Source organism: Haemaphysalis longicornis, unplaced genomic scaffold (genome assembly GCF_048455015.1).
Source record: "Haemaphysalis longicornis isolate Haplotype H1 unplaced genomic scaffold, Haemaphysalis longicornis Haplotype H1 scaffold_1, whole genome shotgun sequence".
NCBI lineage: Eukaryota > Metazoa > Arthropoda > Arachnida > Ixodida > Ixodidae > Haemaphysalis > Haemaphysalis longicornis.
Genome location: NW_027526203.1, coordinates 298,805,893 through 298,826,151, shown reverse-complemented (window position 1 = coordinate 298,826,151; position 20,259 = coordinate 298,805,893). Strand labels below are relative to the sequence as shown.

At 48.6% G+C, this 20,259-nt stretch overlaps 1 protein-coding gene across 14 annotated transcripts in view; it reads left to right on the top strand.

Annotated features, from left to right (window-relative positions):
- LOC144148956 (inactive dipeptidyl peptidase 10-like) overlaps positions 1–20,259 on the top strand; it is a 541,623-nt gene that overhangs the window by 493,353 nt on the left and 28,011 nt on the right. For all 14 annotated transcript variants that reach the window (XM_077680484.1, XM_077680480.1, XM_077680542.1 and 11 more), the window contains 2 exons: positions 17,338–17,432; positions 19,372–19,446. In XM_077680484.1, coding sequence (XP_077536610.1) covers positions 17,338–17,432; positions 19,372–19,446 — 170 coding nt within the window. The remainder of the gene's footprint in view (positions 1–17,337; positions 17,433–19,371; positions 19,447–20,259) is intronic.

Genomic DNA, 20,259 nt, shown 5'->3' with positions numbered 1-20,259 from the left:
GGGTGTGCTGGCGGATTACGTGCAGTCTGTTCGCTTGCAAAGCCGCAGAGGGGCCTTTTTACTTCTAAGTATAAATTATAATTCCCTTTCTTGAAAAATGCTGCAGTGGGCGTTTTTCGGCTGTGCGCTCATAATTTCTGGCTGTGAACTCTAAAAGACGTTCTGTGGGGTAGCTTAGCCATAATGCACGAGAATTAGCTGCGTCGGGCCTCAGTATTTGACGAATACCGAGGCCCGACTTACAATAACTGAAACCATCGTCTGCGCTCACGTAATGCACGAGGTTTTGAATTGCATGATGCCACAGCGACGGCAATATATTCAACAAAAATACTGGGCCTCCTCGATGTACCAGTCCTGGTCAGTCCGCGGGCTGCTTCCGGACCGGAGGTCCCATAGGAGTGCATGGGAAAATCGTGCGCCGGATCGCGTCCCCGGCAGTCCATGGACGATGCGGGAATGATAATCGAGGAGGCCCACTATATCGGGCCTCGTTATCTGTCAAATCCACTCCCTTGGTTACAACGATTGATCAGTCAGTTACACTGGAGTGAAGCAGACGCATCGAAGTCTTCTAACGGTGACTTTCGCGGCCAAAGCACGGGAAAATGTGACCCGTCGTTTCTGTTAACATAATGTAAGGCAGCCTAGCTTAAAGGGGTCCTGAAAGGCGTTTTAGCGCACTGAATGAACAAGCGCAGTCGTTAGGTTGGGTGATCAATGTCATCTGTGCCAAGTAGCTTTTTCACGTGCAGAGGAAAGCTCACATATTTGTTGCCAAGTTTGTCGCCCCTTTCCAACCCTTTCCTATGTGTGTTTGGAGACCGCCAATTAAACACATGCACGTTATCGATTCTCCCATGTGCGTCACGAAGCAGTGATCCTGCTACTGGACGGCTTTTTCCTCGCGCATCCGGCGAAGTGAAGCGTCGTCTGCTCAGCGCAGGCGGATTGCGGCAGCACCTTTGGCTAATTAGCGCTTCCTGCAGCACGCTTACGTGCTATCATGTTCGTCCATGTTTACCTTGTTTACTCTATTACCACGCTTCTCGTTATGACGCGGTCACACTAGGCCGTCAAGACGCCGACGCCGACTCGTCGGCCGATCGAAAAGTCCCCGTGGTGTGACTGGCTCGTCAACCGTATACACGTGCCGACGAAAGCGGTCGGACGACACGGCCGAAAGACGGGTCATGGGAAATCGATCGAGAAGCGAAAACTGCGTCCCGACAATTGCTCGTGCCATAATGAATGCGGCTCTATTTCATTACTTTCTTGGGTGTAATAAACTTAGTAAGGTGCGTGAAGCCCAAACAACTCATCAAGCGCTTAGCCCTCATTCCCACAGCCGTTTTTCACCCCGTCACATCACCGTCACGTCACCGTCTTCCGTCATGGGCGCCGTTTTTCGGCCGATTTCTCGCCGAAAACGGTGCGACGGTGACGGGAGGTCGAGCTCTACGTTTCCGTCACGTCAACGTGACGGGACCATGCCCCGCGCTAAACCAGCTAATCAGAAAACAAATTTTTACGGCTAAATTTAGCGAAAAGTGAGCACAAACCATTTTCTTTTCTTTTCAGATTAAAAGCGCTCAATTCTAGGCTAAACTGATCACTAGGCAGACGACCCTGTAATCTGACGGAAAGCTCCCGTGTAGATCCAGTCTGAACACTTCTCCGTTCCGTCAACGTCGCTTTTTGTTGACGTGACGGTGCCGTGACGGAGAAGGTGACGGCTGTGTGAATGAGGGCTCATGCGACCCGTATTTTGACTTCCGACGATTCGGTCGTGCGCTGCAGCGACTTCGCTTCCCCAGAGCTGCTAACTCAATATGCGTGTGCGACCGGCACGCTTGTATAAAATATAAGCTCAGTTAAGTGCAGAAGAGATGCGGAAAGTACAACAGGTAATAAGGAATCAATATCGGCTAAATGTTTTAGCGTCAAGCGTAAAGCCACAGTACGGGAAGCACAATTCCCGCAGCGCAAAATCTTAGTCGCAGCTGAACCCGCCGCTGTGGCTCAGCGGCTAAGGCGTTGCGCTGCTGAGCACGAGGTCGTAGGCTCGATTCCCGGCCGCGGCGACCGCTTTTCTGATGGAGGCGAAAAGCAAAAACGCCAGTGTGTGCGAGATTTCGGCGCACGTTAAAGATCCCCAGGGGGTCAAAATTAATACGGAGCCCTCCACCACGTCGCGCCTCATTGCCTGCGTTGCGTCGGCGCGTTAAACACTACAATCAATCAATCAAAATCAGTCGCAGCCGGAACACATCTGCGATCGTTTTTCTTTCCGAAGTAGTGCAGTTTCTGGTGATCAGCTGTTGTGGGGGCTTCGGGAACCTTGCTGCGCAAGCATTATTGATTGACCGATAGTAGGGTTTAACGCGCAGACGCAACGCAGGCGATGAGGCGCGCCGTAGTGGAGGGCTCCGGATTAATTTTGGCCACCTGGGGATCTTCAACGTGCGCCGAAATCTTGTACACACGGGCGTTTTCGCTTTTCGCCTCCGTCAGAAAAGCGGCCGCCGCGGCCGGGAATCGAACCCGCGTCCCCGTGCTCAGCAGCACAACGCCTTAGCCACTGAGCCACCGCGGAGGGTGCGCAAGTATTATTCAAGAAATGGTCAGTTTACCAATCAGTAATCCCGCTTACCAGCTAGTTAAAGGGTGGGCCTCCGCCCACTAGCCTAGTATGCGCGTAATTTCCCTGCACTCGCCTTATATGTCGTGGCGCAGTGGGCTGGAGCGCCGCGCGCACTCAATCAAGGTGGCGGGTTCAAACCCCGCATTGTCTTATTTCTCTTTTATTCTGAGCGGTTGCATGTTCTGCACATCCTATTCGCGATTTTTTTGTCCCGTGATTTCGAGAGGCAACTGTTACGGTATCGCGCACTACTTGGCACGTATGAGCTTGATTGACTGATTGATTGATTGTAGGGTTTAACGCGCCGACGCAGCACAGGCGGTGAGGTGCGCCGTAGTGGAGGGCTCCGGATTAATTTTGACCACCTGGGGATCTTTAACGTGCGCCGAAATCTCGTACACACGGGCGTTTTTGCTTTTCGCCTGCATCAGAAAAGCGGCCGCCGCGGCCGGGAATCGAGCCTACGACCTCGTGCTCAGCAGCGCAACGCCTGAGCCACTGAGCCACCGTGGCGGGTGGCACGTATGAGCTTGCTTAGGGTGAACACGGGAGCGCGTGGCCGCCGGTCAGAGCAGCCTACCGTGGGATGCGCGAAGCAGCATGCATGCGCTGTACATGTCGAGCGGGGCTATGCTTTCTGCGCGCGCATCGCGTCATCGGAGCGTCTGAGCGTCGTCTGCTAACTTCATCTAGCGTGTAGCGGTGGAGAAATCGGCCGCTGCATAAATAACTTGAAACTGCAATCCGCAAGAAAAATGTTTTTGAGTGAACGGTCATTCGTTCATTAGCCTGAATGTAGTCCAATCGGTTCGTCACATCGCAATTCGCGAGCTTGCTTCAAGCAGACTCGATAAAAAGAGGACGCTCGTTTTAGCAGCACTTTATTTTTTGTGAGTGATTGCCACTGAAACCGAAGGAGCACATTCTCACAATGTTTATCAGAAATAAAAGCTTGAAGTGAGCTCGGGAACTGCAACCTCGATTTACCCGCCGCGGTGGCTCGGTGGCTAAGGCGTTGCGCTGCTGAGCACAAGGTCGCGGGTTCGATTCCCGGCCGCGGCGGCTGCTTTTCTGATGGAGGCGAAAAGCAAAAACGCCCGTGTGTGCGAGATTTCGGCGCACGTTAAAGATTCCCAGGTGGTCAAAATTAATCCGGAGCCCTCCACCACGTCACGCCTCATTGCCTGCGTTGCGTCGGCGCGTTAAACCCTACAATGAAATGAAGCAACCTCGATTTAATTTACGGTGGTATTTTTATTAGGCGTGTTCATACAAGGGTCGAGGATTCGATGTTCAAAGCAAGACACCATTAGCAGACGACGAGCAACACAGCAGATAACAAGCAGACGCTCCGATGACGCGATGCGTGCGCTGAAAGTAAATTCTGGCTGGGCACGCACAGCGCATGCGTGATGCTTCGCGCAGCCCACGGTAGGCTGCTCTGATAGTACCGGCTGCCACCCGCTCCTGTGTTCACCTTAAGCGAGCTCACCGCTGTACGCGGGGCCAACCAAGCAATTGACATCGGTTCGGAAAGCGCGCGTGCTCAATCTAACAAAAGTCGAGCCAATTGTACAGACATTCGCTCACATATTTCCCTTTTTCCATGCTCTCCGATTCGCCTCGTCGTCATATATATCGTCCCGGTGACGCGGTGATTCAGGGTCAGCATCCTTTTGCGACCTTTCGGCGTGGTGTGGGTTCGTAGGGATCCCACTCCAGGCCTTGTGTCCGCTTTTCCAGCCGTGAGCGGAGAACGGGAGCCATTATCGCAATGAAAATTAAAAAAAAAATGGCTTTGGCGTTATGCAAGCGAAAGCAGCGGAAGCACAGTTTTCCAATCGAACAATAGGGCTAGTCGAACGTTCCGTACTGCGAGCACTCACGTCGTTTTGACAGTTTCCGAGAGGAGAAAGCCAAAAGAGCTTGTCCAAAAGAGCAGTGCTCGCGACGCACTAGCAGACGACAGTCAGCGGATTGCAAAACCGGAAATTTATTTTATTTATTTATTTATTTTATTTAGTACATACTGCAGGCCCAGTTTGGGCCCAAGCAGGAGGGGCGATACAGCACATACAATACACGCAAATAAACAGCACAAAAATGTAGCCGCACATTATGGCAAACAAAATATGAAACATAGAAACAACAACAACAAAAAAAAAAAACAATTCACTACACAAATAAAGCAACCGCTAGTTAAAGAAAAAGAACTATACATGGAAATAAGAATACGTAAAACACAGTTCACTACACAAATCAAGGAACCGCTCGTTTAAAACAAAATCACTAAATTAGAAATGGTTGGAGACGTCACCTCTGAGGAGCAGAACATCAAGGGAGGGAACTCTCGCGCACCGCACACAGCGAGAGTGGGGAAAATAGAAGGAAACGCGCCGCGGCGACGATCCGTGGTGTTTCATTTACAGTTTCTCGGCTAACACTCATCGCTTTAACAAAATTCTTGAAGGAGGTGACTACTAATACATTGCTTTACTTGGTTATTTGCATCAGTACGCTCTGCCGTTATCAGGCGTAGCGTTTCGCTGTCCTTACGGCGTCATACGTGTGACGGCCGTCTTTTTCTGTGGTCACGCCATAAACTTGTGACACAGCAGCACACGATAGCGCGGCGGCGGTGACGGCCGAGAAGGTGATAACGCAACAAATCTTGCATTGATGCAGAGAGCCTATGTTACTAAAAGCGACTGAAATAAATGGATAGATACTGCAACAAAGAGTGTGTGATGTCCTTTAGTTTACCAGACGCCTTTCGCTCGCTTTTGGATCAGCGTTACTATGGTGTTGACGCCGATTTTAACCCTTAAAAAACCTGTTTTTCTTGCCAGTCTCGGCTGCCGTCGTAATCATAATACATGGCAAGTGTTTTTATATCTTTTATGCAGAATATCTAAAAGCTTGGCTAAGCTAAACCTTTGTAAGCTAAGCGTCAAATTACACTGCATGTCGTCAGAGCTATACGCGCACACGTCACTGATTGCTTACGCTTTGCTTACGAAAAAAAAAAACATGGCGAAATCACGGATAATTCGCGAAGTCGAGAATAGGGTCCGAAAACGTGATTTGCACGCGCTGTGGCAGCGAGCACTGTTAACGCCGCACAGCTCCTGTATGCGTGTAAGCGGGGCCGCTCCCTGCATGTGCCAGTATTTCGACCCTGAAAAGAAGGAAACAAAATCAGAGCGCCGACCACCTTTCTGCGTTGCGGCTGCCAAGGTTGCTTTGAAGAGGCGAGTTTCTTTCGCATGCTGCCTGAGGCGCGCAGCGGCGCTCCTTTGCACTGCCAGCCTCCCGTGGCGGTCGGCGGCTATTTTCGGTTTCGCCGACAGACAGAGCGCAGAGGTGGTCGCAAGGGTGCCGCGCAGGCCTCGCGGTGAGTAGCAGAGACAAGCGGGAGCTCGAGAATCATTTATGAAGTGAAAACGCGCCTGCACCTGCCCGGTGGCCACCCGGCTTAATCTTCCCCCGCGGCGGCAGGTGCACGGAAGGGAGGAAACGAGCGCCGCCAACGTGTGACAGTGCCGCGCGTGAGTGCGCCCTCTACATCTTGCAGGTCGGGCGCGCATACACGACCACGGCGAGGATGTAACGGGCCGATTCCGCGCGCTCAGCGCTACCTGGGCGCACATTTGCGGGCGCCTGTGCCCTCTATACTCCGTCGTCGTTAGCTCGTCGCAGCGAAGCCACGCAAGAAATTGGCCAGTTCCTGCCGCGAGGAAATGCAGATCGTGAAGACTCTGCAGAAGCTAGGATTGAAGATATAATTAAATGGCGGCTAGTGTCACGTTGGTCATACACGTATAGCAAGGGTGAGAGACAATCCCGGGGAGCCAACACAGCATTTTTTTTTCTTTTATACCATGAGAGGGGGGGGGGGGTGACTTCCGGCAAGCCTCGTTGCGTAAGGCAATGCAATGCAGTTAAGCGCAAATTTCAAATCACCTGTGCATATTGTATTTACTTACTACCGTAAGTAAAGCGCTCGTATATTCTATGTTTTGTAACCACCTAAGTCAACATATTTACCTTTTACTGCGAAGCGGAGGTGAAACTAAGTGCATGGTTATCCGCGCAAGTACGACAGACATAGGAAAGAGGTCAAGGCCAGGCGCCACTTATTCGTTGGAAACAAACCCTTCCGTTCCCCCTTCCTTGCATCTGTTGTACTTGCGATGATAACCATGCTATTTAGACCGCAGCGAACACGCCCAGCAAGACGTTCATTAAAAATGAAGCTAGTCATGCACAACCCAACCCGGCTGGGCTCAGTTTCCACGCCAGCCCGCGAGTCATTTGCTTACACTTTGCATAGTGCGCAGAATTTCAAGGTTTCGCTACATAAAGACGTGCACAATCCGCTCTGTTGTTGTTGTTTTTTTTTTGCGTGCGTGCGCGTGTGTGTGCGTGCGTGCGCTCCCTGGTGAAACGGTTTACAGCACAAGAAATGTGGTGCGTGTCAAATATTTTCGCTCACATACAGGCAATGTATAGAAAAAAGATGCACAAAAAATGCGTCGAATGTTTGGAGCACAAGAACCTGCAGTTTGGAGCCCCTTGACCTCCCGGAAGCAAAAAGGAAATAAAGAATGCCAGTGCGGTTGGCATATTAACACGAAAGTGTTTTAGTCCCGGGTACACCATCATTTCGGTGACGCCATTTTCGTCACGGAAGTGACGCCAGTACAACGAAGAAGGCGGCCTGTAAAGGGTGCACCCCTGCACACAGAGCCTTCTTGCGGGGAAGCAACCTTTAGCACTAAAGAGTACTAAATTGCGAAAGCGCAGAATAGACCATTATGGATTATGTTCTTGGACATTAAAGGGGCATATGACAACGTAAACAGAGAACTGCTGTGGAGAATGCTGAAACTCCAGGGATTAGATGACGAGTTAATACAGTTCCTTGTAGCAATCTATAAAGACAATAGAGTGCACCTTACACGGGAAGGACAGAAATGCGCCCAGCAGGTAAACACCCATCGGGAACTGAAACAGGGGTGCTCTTTGAGCCCAATGCCGTTTATGCTTTACATGGCAGGGTTAGAAAAGAAACTGGAAGAAAGTCAACTAGGGTTTAGCCTAACCCATATGCTGCAAGGCGAAGTGGTACAACAGCATATTCCGGGAATATTATACGCAGACGACATTGTTCTTTTTCCTGATAACCAGACCGATACGAAACGGCTAATAAATATTAGCGGCCAGGAAACCACCGACATCGGGTTAAATTTTAGCGCAGAAAAATCGGGAATAATGGTTTTCAATGACGCTACCACTGACGCAGTGTCTATCCAGCAAGGCGAATTACCCAGAGTAAAGGAATACAAATATTTGGGAGTGTGGATAAACGAAGGGGATAACTACTTAAGAACTCACGAGGAGCAACTTAAGAGTAAGGGAAAGCGAAACGCAGCTATAATGAAGCATAGAGCTCTGTGGGGGTATAACAAATATGAAGTAGTGAGAGGAATATCGAAAGGAGTAATGGTTCCGGGTCTGACATTTGCGAATGCTGTACTCTGCTTAAAATGAGACGTTCTATCAGGCCTTGAAGTGAACCAGAGAACGGTAGGCCATTCGGCCTTAGGCGCGCATGGAAAAACAACTAACGAAGCAGTACAGGGAGATATGGGCTGGGCGTCGTTTGAAGTTCGAGAAGCACAGAGTAAAATATGTTTTGAGATGAGGTTGAGAGCAATGGATCAACGAAGGTGGGCAGCTAAGCTTTTTAGGTACCTATACTTGAATAGCGTAGTTATGCAGTGGCTAAGGAAGGCTAGAAGTGTAACGATGAAATACGGAAAGAACAGTGCAGAATCAAGGACAGCCAAGGTAACCAAAAAAGAGGCAAGGCAGATTGAAACGAATAAATGGAGAGAAAAAATGGAAGCTAAAACGTCGTTTGAGATGTACAGGGCTGAGAAATTGAACATCAGAAAGGAAAACTTCTACGATAATTCCCAGGGCAGTGCTTTGCTTTTTAAGGCTAGAGCAGGTTGCTTGCGAACTAAGAGCTTTGTGGGGAAGTATTCAAAAAATGATGGGGTATGCGTGGTCTGCGGAAAAGAAACAGAAACTATGCGGCACATAGTGTTAGAATGCGAGGGTATCCATCCAAATCTACATGAGGGAAATATTCGGCTTCCAAAAGCCCTAGGATTTAAGGGTACATTTCTCGCTTATCTTGATTGTGCTCATAAAAAAAACGTGGGCTATGGTTGCATTTCATAATGGGTTATCATTCATATCCAACCTGAAACGTTATTTAAACTCTGCATGCTTATAACATGGCTCTTGTATGCCTTCAGCGCATGCGTATAAATCATAGTATTTCACTACTTCCGTTGCATCATGGAAGCTAACACCATCCCTGACAGAGAGAAGCGCATCCTGTGCTACAAAAAAAAAAAAGAAAAAGGCTCTTATCTGTTGAAAATCTCAACACGGACAGAACGGGCAACCTTGCAGGCATGAGTTGTGCGAAATCTAACAGTATCGATAGAGTTATGCTCGTTCTTCTTCTTTTAGGTGCGGAGTACCTTAGGACAGCATAATGTGCGTCCGCGTCCGTGCGCATAGCATTTACATCGCAAAGAAATCACACAGGAACCGGCGGGATTCGAGCCTGTGTCTGGTAGACCAGACAGAGTTAGTGTCAGTCGTCTTACCCATTGGGCTACGTCCGTAAGTTAGCACCCGAAAGTGAAACGGCTTACTCCCTCGTTTGTAACGGTGCGGAGTACCTGAGGACCACCCAATGTCCGTCCGCGTCCATCCGCGCGCACACCACCATCAAGCGAAAATCAAGCGAAATTTGATTTGAGCCGTGAGTTGCAGTTTCATTTAGGGAATAATAAAGGTGCAACTCACGGCTCAAATTGAATGACGGCCGCGGTGCAAATCGGATGTCACTCGGGGCGCAACTTGGATGTCATTTCGAGTCCCCGTACTCCGCACCCTCGCCATCATCCACGGAGTGGAGATGCTGCCATTTTTTCTTTTTTTTTTCTCTCTCGCGAAAAAGTCTAAATGAGACTGTCGATTGCATGCAGGGCCATTTTCTATTCCTGATAATATTGCGTTTCGTTTTTGGAACCAATCTCCCAATGTCACTGGTTGATTGGAACCAATGACTTTGGGAGATTGGTTCCACTAAGGAAAAATGAAACCTGTTTCTCGCATCCTTCTGTGCCATTGGTTGCTCAAAAAAGGGAACATTTCTACTGCGAGAAACTCGTGAAAACGTGGGCTCATTAGGCACGGAACGAAAGTTGGGACGCCTCGCACGACCCACCTTCTTCCCGCTACTCCTACACCAACGCACGAGAGAAAGAGCCAGTGGAACGTGAATTAACGGCGAATGAGAAGCTGCCAAAAGGGACGTAAGTGAAGCTAAGCAACGCAGGCACGAAGTTTCTTATAATTACCCGCAGGAGAGAGTAGAGCTAGTATCTACGCGAACCCTGGTATGGCGCCTATACCGGCATGACGATGATTGATGAGTAATGGGGGATTCAGACTGCCTGGGCTGCAGCTTTGCAGCACTGTTTATTTTCTTTTTTCTGTCTCCTGGAGAGCAAGCGGAAGAAGTTGCGCTGCTTCTAATGCGACACCTACTCACATCTAGAATCTAAAGCACAATTGGAAGCGTACTTTAGGAACGAACACGCACGCACGCACGCACGCACGCCAAAGGCGGTTGCATATCCCCACAAAAATTACGTCGCCACATTGGCTGTGGAAGCAGCGAACGTTCCTTTGTGTAAGCATAAAGTGAACGCACTCAGGGTGTCTTCTATTTGGATTGATTGATTGTAGGGTTTAACGCGCCGACGCAACGCAGGCGATGAGGCGCGCCGCAGTGGAGGGCTCCGGATGAATTTTGACCACCTGGGGATCTTTAACGTGCGCCGAAATCTCGTACACACGGGCGTTTTTGCTTTTCGCCTCCATCAGAAAAGCTGCCGCCGCGGCCGAGAAACGAACCCGCGTCCTCGTGCTCAGCAGCGCAAGTGTCTTCTATTTGGGCCTTTGCCATCGTTCACGCCACCAAACGCGCCGTATAGATCCAAGCGTGACAGTTAAAACAGCCGCCATTAAACGTGTTAAACAGACGGCGTCAAAGGGCACTCCACAAACCCAAAAATCCAATTCGTAGTGATTAATTCATAGCGATACCAATTGCGCCAGTCCACCTCCAAATATCAGCCCCATCGCGAGCACCAGATTGCACTCTGAACAACAGCGGCACTTGAAGGTCTCATCATAACCCTGGCTTTACGCGTGTCAGTCGCTCAGCGCACGTGTCCGATTGTGGTTTTTTGTGCTGCAAATGCCACACGTTTTGAGTCTCCATAACTGAAAGCGGACTTGCTCTTAAAGGGACCCCAAAGTGTGAAAGCAAGTTGGCCCATATCGGTGGGTTGCTGCGACGCGAATACCCCTCCTATAGCAGCAGCAGCAGTCAGCAGTTGTTTATTACCGCAGAAAATGCCAAAAGCGGGAACACGGGAATCCCCGCCCCTGCAGCCACAATTTCACGCTACATTTTGTGACATCACGAAACTTGAATAGTGAAGTGCGGGATTGCTGGAGCTTGCCTAAGCGTTTTTCCGAAACGAACACTGAGCAGGGACATGTAAATGCAAAATAAATGTACGCACACTTTTGCTCATCGTGTGTTAAAAAAAAAAACACAAACCTCCGCTATCAAACATTACAAAAAAGGATACCGCAACACAGGCGGTACATTTTTTGTAGTTTTGATTTCGTTGAAATTTTGCGCCCTGTGTGTAAGCGCAGTCAAAAGGTGCATGCGGGTAAGCGCAAGAGCCTGCCATACACTTACCACTAGCGCATACTATATCCCTTCAAACTTTGTAGAGCAAGCGGGACTTGCTCGCGCTTGGTACGAAGTGATCTTAGTCCGCTGGTACATACAACATACATACAGCAGTAAATATTTAAACTTAATTTTCACCTGGTTAGTTGAAATGTCTGTTAACATTCTCCATAGGCCGCTGCGCCTTACAATGAAAATCACAAAAATCACACCGGCGTTACTGCTACCTCATTCTTTGTTAAAGTTTTACGCAGTTAAAAGAAGAAAAAACACCGTATATATCCTCGAGCAAGTTCACAGCATGTCCAGGCATATCAAGCCAACTTGTACGTTATGCGTTACAAATAATGGATTACTTGTAATTGATTACATTTACTGTAATTTTGTAACGCTTCAATTGCTTTTTTTAATGAACCTTGTAATTCAATTACTTTTTTTCTGCAATCGATTACAAAATTACCCGTTACAATATTTCTGGACAACGCGGCTTTCGCCGCTCCGTGTCCGTGTGCGTCGGCGTTCGCCATAGACATTTTCAGGTATGTTATTTTTACGTCTCAGATAAGCAGAGCTGCGCTTGGAAATTTGACATGGTAGCAAGTACCACTGAAATAACCTTTGACACCATTCTAGGTGTTTACATGCAGGTACCGATTTTTCTGACTCGATTTACCGGCGACCTCGCTATGTATGCCACGCTATATGTGTATATACAGGGTGATCAAAGTTAGGTCGACAGGTTTTTTCAAAATTAGGCGCTTAGATGTACGTGAAGACTACCTCTACTGATGTTATGCGCCCAGGGGGACACAGAATGAGGTGGTAGTTATTGATGTCGGTGGCTTAAATTACTAAAATTGAATAAATAACATTTTAGTGGCTCCAGTTATAACCAAGGATGTTTGTATTGAAAAGTTAGACGCAATCGTGTTTCTACGCAGTTTTATTTGGCAGAATTCTTCTAGCGCATCCGTGCTCCGAGATGTGGAATTGCTAAGTTTAATTGCCATTCGCGCGATTACGCATGCAAGACAGTGACGTCCGGCGCAAAGCTTCTCCCTTTTGTGAAGTGCCTGCTGTGTACGGTGTTTAGTTTGACGACGGGGTGGAGGCATTGACAAAAGCGATAACTGGCACCCTTTCAGTCTTTGCTGGCGTTATCGTAATCTGCAGTACTCGGAACCGCTATCGAAACGCAGAACAAAGGGGAGGAGCTTTGCGCCGGTCTTCATGGTCTAGCTTCCGTAATCATGATAGATTACGCATGCTAGACCGTGCTAGAATCCCCCTGGGCGTGTAACCTCACGGTAGAGGTTGTCTTCACGTAAATCTAAGCGTCTATTTTTAAAATAACCTGTCGACTTAATTTTGATCACCCTGTATATGCTACTGAAATAAAAAGTTGCGAGACCTTAGGGTAAGAAGTAATCGGTTTCTCTAGAGCAATTTTCGATTACCTTGTAGGCTGTAATTGTAATTTGTTATTTTTTTAGTAACGCGTACAAGTTTGATATAACCACATCCGTCCTGTTAGGTGCTCCGTAGTAAAAAGTTTCACGAGTTAATCTAGACCATTTGGGGACCTATGGCACCCTTGTGCACAGGGGCGTTTTTGTATTTGGCCCCTGCTTGCACTCACGCGCAGGACTTGAATGGCGAAGCTGTTGTAGGTGAGCATTGCCGGACACGTAGGTAAGTTTCAGTATCATTGTTTATTTTCATAGTTTCGGTGCCAGTAATCGTCGTCATATCCATCGGAGAGGTAGTCGTCTTCTTCGCGGCGAGTGGTGCATGCAACGCCATCGTCAGCATTGTAGACTTCCACCAGCTCTTCGTCATCGACTCGAAGCAGCGGTGGCGGGATCTGCAAGTCGTCTCGGGAAGGATTGGCACACTCGTAGCCATATCTGCAATTATCCATAATTATCCATAATGGCTTCTAGAGAATGCGCGGTGACCTCTCCCAAGCAGGGTGTCTTTTCAACTTTAGCATTAGCGCTGGATTTTTTTTTTTTTTTTTTTTTGTTAAAGCTAATGCGCGAGCCGGTAACTCGGCGGTCGCCGCGAGGCACGCGCTCACGAGCGCTCGGCATTTCTTGGTATTTTTTTCCTGCAACGGCGAACTTACGGCCAGTAACAACAGCTCTGCCGTTAAAAATCGGAGCCCCTTCCACCCTGTGAATAGGGAAGACCAGCAAAGCTGTCGTTCTGGTGGGATTTGTTGTTTGATCTTACCTATGTTGGGGATTTGCTATGTTGAAGTATAGGGACCGTGGCACGATCTTTTCACCACAGGCAAAGGAAACACACGATTAGTTAGTCCTTTGTCTTAAAGGCAATGACGCATTAGAGACAATGACGTCTCCAGTGCGGCACACAGGTGGCCGCCGAAGAGCGCGTGGCATTGCGCAGTGTCAGGAGGGGGGTGGGGAGGAGAAGCATAAGTGGGGCTGGAGAGAAGCATAAAGTTGGAAAAACAGCGGAGCTGGGGTCGACCTAGCTTCTTGGCAAAACCCTTCCGGTTTTGCCAAGTTTTGCTAGATTTTGCTAGGCTTTGCTAAGTTTTGTTAGGTTTTGCGATGTTCTTGCTAGGCTCGGCTAAGTGTTGAGGGGTGAGGCCAAGTTTAGCCGGATTTTACAAAGCCGTTCCGGTCGGTCCTCCACACTCACAGCGGATCCCACGGGGGAACAAGATAGATCGACCCCCAGCTCCGCTGTTTCTCCAACCTTGTACCACGAGTGCAAGCTAGGCCATTTTTTTTTCTTTTTTGCGTTTAGTAGCCCAAGAAGGACTACCACCTATAAAATGGTATAGTAAGGGGTGCGCATACGCATATTCCCCTTGTGCTCACACTCGAGCAGGCGCGAAAGCCGGCTTCACTGCTATAATACCCTATATGTGGTGGTGCACCCTTTACAGGCGGCGCAAATTTTTGGATTTTTTTGCTAACCTCACCGGACCAAGCTTAAACAGCTCCGCTGTTAAAAAGCCTGTCCTGTTAATTTACCGTGGCGTTCGCTTGATAGCGGTGTTTTGTTCACCAGCAAACCAATCAGAATGTCTTTGTTGTTGGGTGTACAGTCTGCGTTTTGTATTTCTTATATCGCGTTCTCATTTATTTTTTTTATTTTCACCGAACCATGCAAAGCGTCAGCGTGCGCGCCTTGCATGAATTTTTCTTTCGCCCAGTCACCGTCGTTGTACCACTGCTACCAGTAATGAAATATGTGATAAAGGTTTCTAGTACGCAAAAGAAAAGCGTTGAAAGGCCGTGTGTTTTAGTGCGTTAGAATTCAAACAGCAATCCGACCCTGTCTTGTCCTGATGTTTCTTGCTATGAACTAGACGAAAGTGTTGACTCAGGCAAGAGGGCCCACCCCGAAGTTGAAAAATCATAAAAATTGCTAGCACGAAATGAAGACACCGGAGCAGACAGCGCCGGTGTTTACGCTATATTTCGTGGCCGAAGCGTTTTGACACGGGAGAGAAAGTGCATGTCATGCTTCGACTCTTCTGTAATAAAAGAGAAAGCGAACGTGTCTGTGGAATTGTTTGGGCGACGCCAGTAAAAGCCCGTCGTTGCGCCCGCAGTACGTATGAAATTTGAATTTCAATCCGAGAATAGGAATTCGCGCCCGTGGCGTCGCGAGGGTGCGCACTAGATTCTTCGGTCGTTCCTCCCCCGCTGCCTTCTCCCGCATGCATTCTCATTCTTCGCTCCGCAATCTGTGAGGCTCAATAGAACGCATTCTTTTCATGTTCGCTGTGCTCCAGAGGCCTCACTCTCGCAAGTATGAAGAGAAGAAATATTTTAAAACACACCGCTCGCGAAATGGCTCCTTCTTTTGTTCCCCAATAATGAGGCGCGAGTTATAAAAACGCAAGCGAACGGGGCGAGAAATGGTCAAAGTAAACCGTCGAAAGACACGTCCCTGTTTTATCAACGCGGAAAAAAAAATTAAAAACGCGGAAGTGTACTCGGAGGGTATCCACGTTTGAGTCGCTGGCGATAAGGAGTCGCATAAGGAGTTTTGTATCAGCTTATCGTCTTTCAAGAGGTAATTCTAGACTCAGCAAGGCTTGGGAGTGGGCTAGTTGGTGTTTTAACATCTTGAAGTGCAGAGGTGCGCTGCCTGACACGAAACGTAGAACAGGGTGAATAACACAAAAACAGACAAAGTGAGGCGCAAACTATCAACTGTTTATTATCTTGTGAAGGGGGGCGGTTATATATGACGGAAATGAAAAACATGCACGAAAAAATAACAATAAAACGCTACACGTGACATGATATCTATTCCTCACTTAGGAAACTTATTTCACGCGCCGAAAGCCGGATTGAAGGGGCGCTAACGCAATCTCCCTCCACTCCTGACAACATTGCATATGCTTCGTATATCTCGCGGGTAATCTTGTCTCTGGAGCGGAACAAGATGGTTGTCCCCTCAAAATCGGGCGAACATCTCTTCTCGCACTTAACATGCGCGGCCAAATTTCCATTTGCCGCCAGTTGCGCACATGCATTCTGATGTTCCCGTAATCTGTCGTTGAGACAGCGGCCTGATTGCCCCACGTACGACCTACCACAGGAGAGGGGGATCTTGTATACAATACCCTCTGCGCAGTTGACGAACTGGCGCCTGTGCCGTGTGCCACATTCGAAACCTTTTTTCATCTCTTGATTTGCAGCCTTGCACAGTCCCTTTAGTTTCAACGGGGCAGAAAATACCACCGGAATATTATGTTTGGCGCCCACTTTCTTTAGCCGGTGCGAAACCCTGTGAATGTAGTTCATGACAACTGGTCGAGTCTTAGGTCTTTCCTTGTTCTTCTCCGGGCTGTTCGCGTTTTTCACCTTCTTCAGCACTTTCTCTGCAAACTATCAACTACAGTTGATAATTGCGCCTCACTTTGTCTGTTTGTGTGTTATTCACCCTGTTCTACGTTTCGTGTCAGGCAGCGCACCTCTGCACTTCAAGATTCTAGACTGTCTCCTTAGCTCCCTTCCCATATGATGTTTCTTTTAGTTCGAAGCGAGCTGCAGTCAGCTGTCTGCATCAGACGAATCGTTTCTTTTTTCATATAATCTCCGAACAGTGCTATACATAAAGAAACATTCCTCATTCAGTTGCGCTACAACGCAGGACATCAAATCGCCCATTAAAAAAAAAAAAAAAAAAAACCCGCGGAATACTGGGCATTCGTTATTTTGGCAAGGAGAGAGCCCTCGACATAAATGGGAGAGCTAGAAAAGTTGCAGACGTGTGTTTTACGCGCTTACGTTTCGTTTGCACGTTCCAGTGTGCACACACAGCCGGCAAAACACAAATTGTACAAACGCAGAAGCATGCACGAGTGAATAATTGTTTCTGCTTGCCCTGTTTTGTTCTTGTTGTTGTTGTTTTTTGTTGTTATTGTTGTTGTTTGCACGTTTCGGGGGATTCGAATGGGGCTAAATTCCTATGCTTGTAAACATCTCGTTAGTATTCGCTAAATGTTCGAATCAATGTGCGGTAGGGGACGATAGTCTTCGGGACAGTTTCAGTCCTTGTATGCAACTGATCAGTTTTTTTGGCGGCCCAGCAATTATTTATAAGTGGTGCGCCACACCTTAGATTATTACCGCCGCACGTTACGCAGAGGAATGTCAGCCAGCCGCCGGAGAAAACCATTTCGACTGCTTAATACGCATCTCCTAGAATGTTGTGGCCGACTGAACATGGCCACTGTTCGGGGTCACTTCTGTTCGATCCCTTCAAAAGAGCGTGTTCTCTTCGGTTCTGCACTGAACCTCGTGATCACTAATCAGCTTGGGTCTTTTGTGCGCAGCTACCGAGTTCGTGTACCGGGACGCCTACGGCTCTCTAGTGCTGTACAACGCTCAGAATCGGGAGAAGAGGATGTTGTTGTACAACACTACATTCGTAAGCTAGCTCTCTCTCTCTCTCTCTCTCTCTCTCTCTCTCTCTCTCTCTCTCTCTCTCTCTCTCTCTCTCTCTCTCTCTCTCTCTCTCTCTCTCTCTCTCTCTCTCTCTCTCTCTCTCTCTCTCTCTCTCGACCCTTCCTTCGTCACTGTACTGGTTATACTGCTGTGCTCGGGTGTCTATCCTGATGGCCAGCTGTTGTGACCATGGTGAACAACGTATTATTCCACGAATTCCCCATTCGTACGTGCGTCGTTTCGACTACGCCAGCTGTATGCACCTACTCAAGCGCGTAGGTAGCTGTGTCGCGCATAACGGGTGTTAGGTTTATAGCTGCGAATAAAAGCGATTGGGCGCTTTATGTTGGTTTATTGAGGGTGTTTTAGTTTACTTGCTTTGTTTATGAATAAAAAGGGAGAGAGACGTGCGTTAGTAAGCAATAGTAGGGAAACAAGCACGGCTCTGTTACCCCCAAAGGGCGGATGCGGAAATGTTATTTTGACGTGTAACTGTAGCCCGCATTTTTATGTGTGTGTATGCCGGCGTGCGGTATTATTTGGACCCCATTAAAAAAGCGCTGCCCAGGTGTGTCGTAGCGGAAATTGGTTCCACGAGTTATAGAGACAATTGAGGACCTGCTTATATGATGATACCAGAGTAGAGATCTCCATTCATTGCAAGGATGTCGTGGAAGCGATGTAGCTAGAAGCGTCCCTGTTTTCATCGCATTTGTTGACCCCAGTTAAATTGCTAAATTTGTGCTTCATTGTTCAAACGTGAAGCTGTGAAACGTGAAGGAGATTTGTGAAGCTTATCTGTCCTGCCAACTTCACTGCCTTAATATATACGTATTTATATATTTCTTTAAGCACCAAAATGTCATTCTTTAGTTTCCTTTGCTTTCTGCGTGCGAATGAAAACTATTTTGCAGAGATAAAAATAAAGGTAAGTAAAACAAGATGAACCTGATTGAATTCTGCAAATGAAATCCTCATTTCGTCAACATTCTGTGGCTTAAGCGAGCAAGTCCACATGCTGTCTCTATTTCCACGCTTGTGCCGGGGGAAGTAAAATTAAACGAAAACACCGCAGAGTGGGCGAAATGGGACCGCAGTGAAGTGCGCTTTCTAGCAATCTGCCTCTAGCGAGATGAAATCTCTATTTCGCTTGCGCGGTCTCCATTGTCTCATTCTTTTTCCGGGTTGTCACTCGCGTCGGCCGCTGGGAGAAAAAGTTAATAAGAGTGGACGCCTGTTATAGGCGCTTTCCATTCAGCGCTTCAGCTTTCGGCTCTGTGACGGCCCCGTGGGAAGAGCGTGGAAAGCGTGTTCTTGTACGGCGCGAGTTGGGCCATCCGCAGATGTAAAAGTTGGGTCACCCTGCGCTGATCAGCGTCTCGCCCCGACCGGTGGCCATAAACTTTTACAGCGCCGCTAGCGATGCGAGCAGGCTACGCGGGCGTCCTCAACTTCCCGCTTAATAACGGCGTCGTTGGATGCCACGCAAATACGCTAAATCCTAACCAGGCGCGCACAGGCAAGGCGTCTGCGAACGGCCGAGTGAAAGCCCAAGGCGCCGCAGGCATCAAAGCCGTGGCTGGGCGGGGCAGGGTGCGCCACCATGGGCTGGCTTTCCGCCGAAAGCCTTCTTGCCGAACCAAGCGAGCTTTATGGCTTGTTTCAGCGATGTCCGCGGCTGGGCAAACGGTTTTGATGTTCCACGCAGAGCCAAGGCATTGTAAAACAGTGATGGGATTCCCGGGCACGGCACGGGCCGTCGAAATAAATGAGATAAGACGCCCTGGCGACGGAAATCGCATTTAAACTCTCCAAACAAAGCAGCCACATTTCCCCTCTCATTTGCACTTTGCCGTTTGATCTTGAAGTACCGGTGCATAAGAGCACTACACTTACCGTGCGTTTGCCTGGCTTCTTTTCAGCGTCAATATGACGTGCGCAAGTACTCTATGTCGCCTGATCTCAACTTCTTGCTACTTGTTCACGACGTTGTTCCCGTAAGTATGCACGTGCCTGGTCGCCATTTAACCCTTACTCAGTGAGCGCTGACCTTGGAGAATCATTTATCTCTAAATCGCGTGGTGCGGTTTGCATGCAAGCGTGCTGTAAACGTTGGGTTTATCGGTTGCGATTGGTGGCGACCGAAACGTGAATGTTTATCGCTGCTTGCAAGCAAAGCCCTTGCCAATTTCTGTTGCCTAGTTTTGACCACCAGTTTCGGTAAGTTTCCGGATATTCTACGTCACGTCAGCAGCACGCCACTTTCTATTAATTAAGGCAACTAAGGAAGCATATCGGGTCAGTCTTTATCAGTGAAACCCCCGCTTTAGTTTGCCGGAACTGGCTCGTTGCAAGCTTCATAACACAGCCAAGGGTCGCCTAACGGCAGTTGGAGGTCAGTCTGGAGCTTTTTTTGTGTGTGAACAGGAACAAAATATCTATAATCTTTACGAGGTTATGAGGCAGCGCGTGTCTACAGGGAACCCGACCAGCTGCCTAGCGACGCTTTTGCCGCAGTTTTGGATTAGCATGTTCTCCACTGCTCCCGCTTTAACCCAAAATCATTCAATTATCCACGCCGCTCAGTTGGCTAAGGCAGCTCAGTGACAGCGCTGGCGCCTGTCACTGGGCTGCCTTTCCGGAGGCATACGAAAAATATTTGCCTTTCTGAACACGGCCTTCCGAAAGTGCAACCGCTTGTACGAAGCTACACCTCTCGCGCTTCGCAGCTCGCGCGCCACTCAGGTGTCCGGCAATAGCGGAAGGGTCGTTCGGTCGATTGGCGGGTCCCTCGTCACACCGAGAGCGTC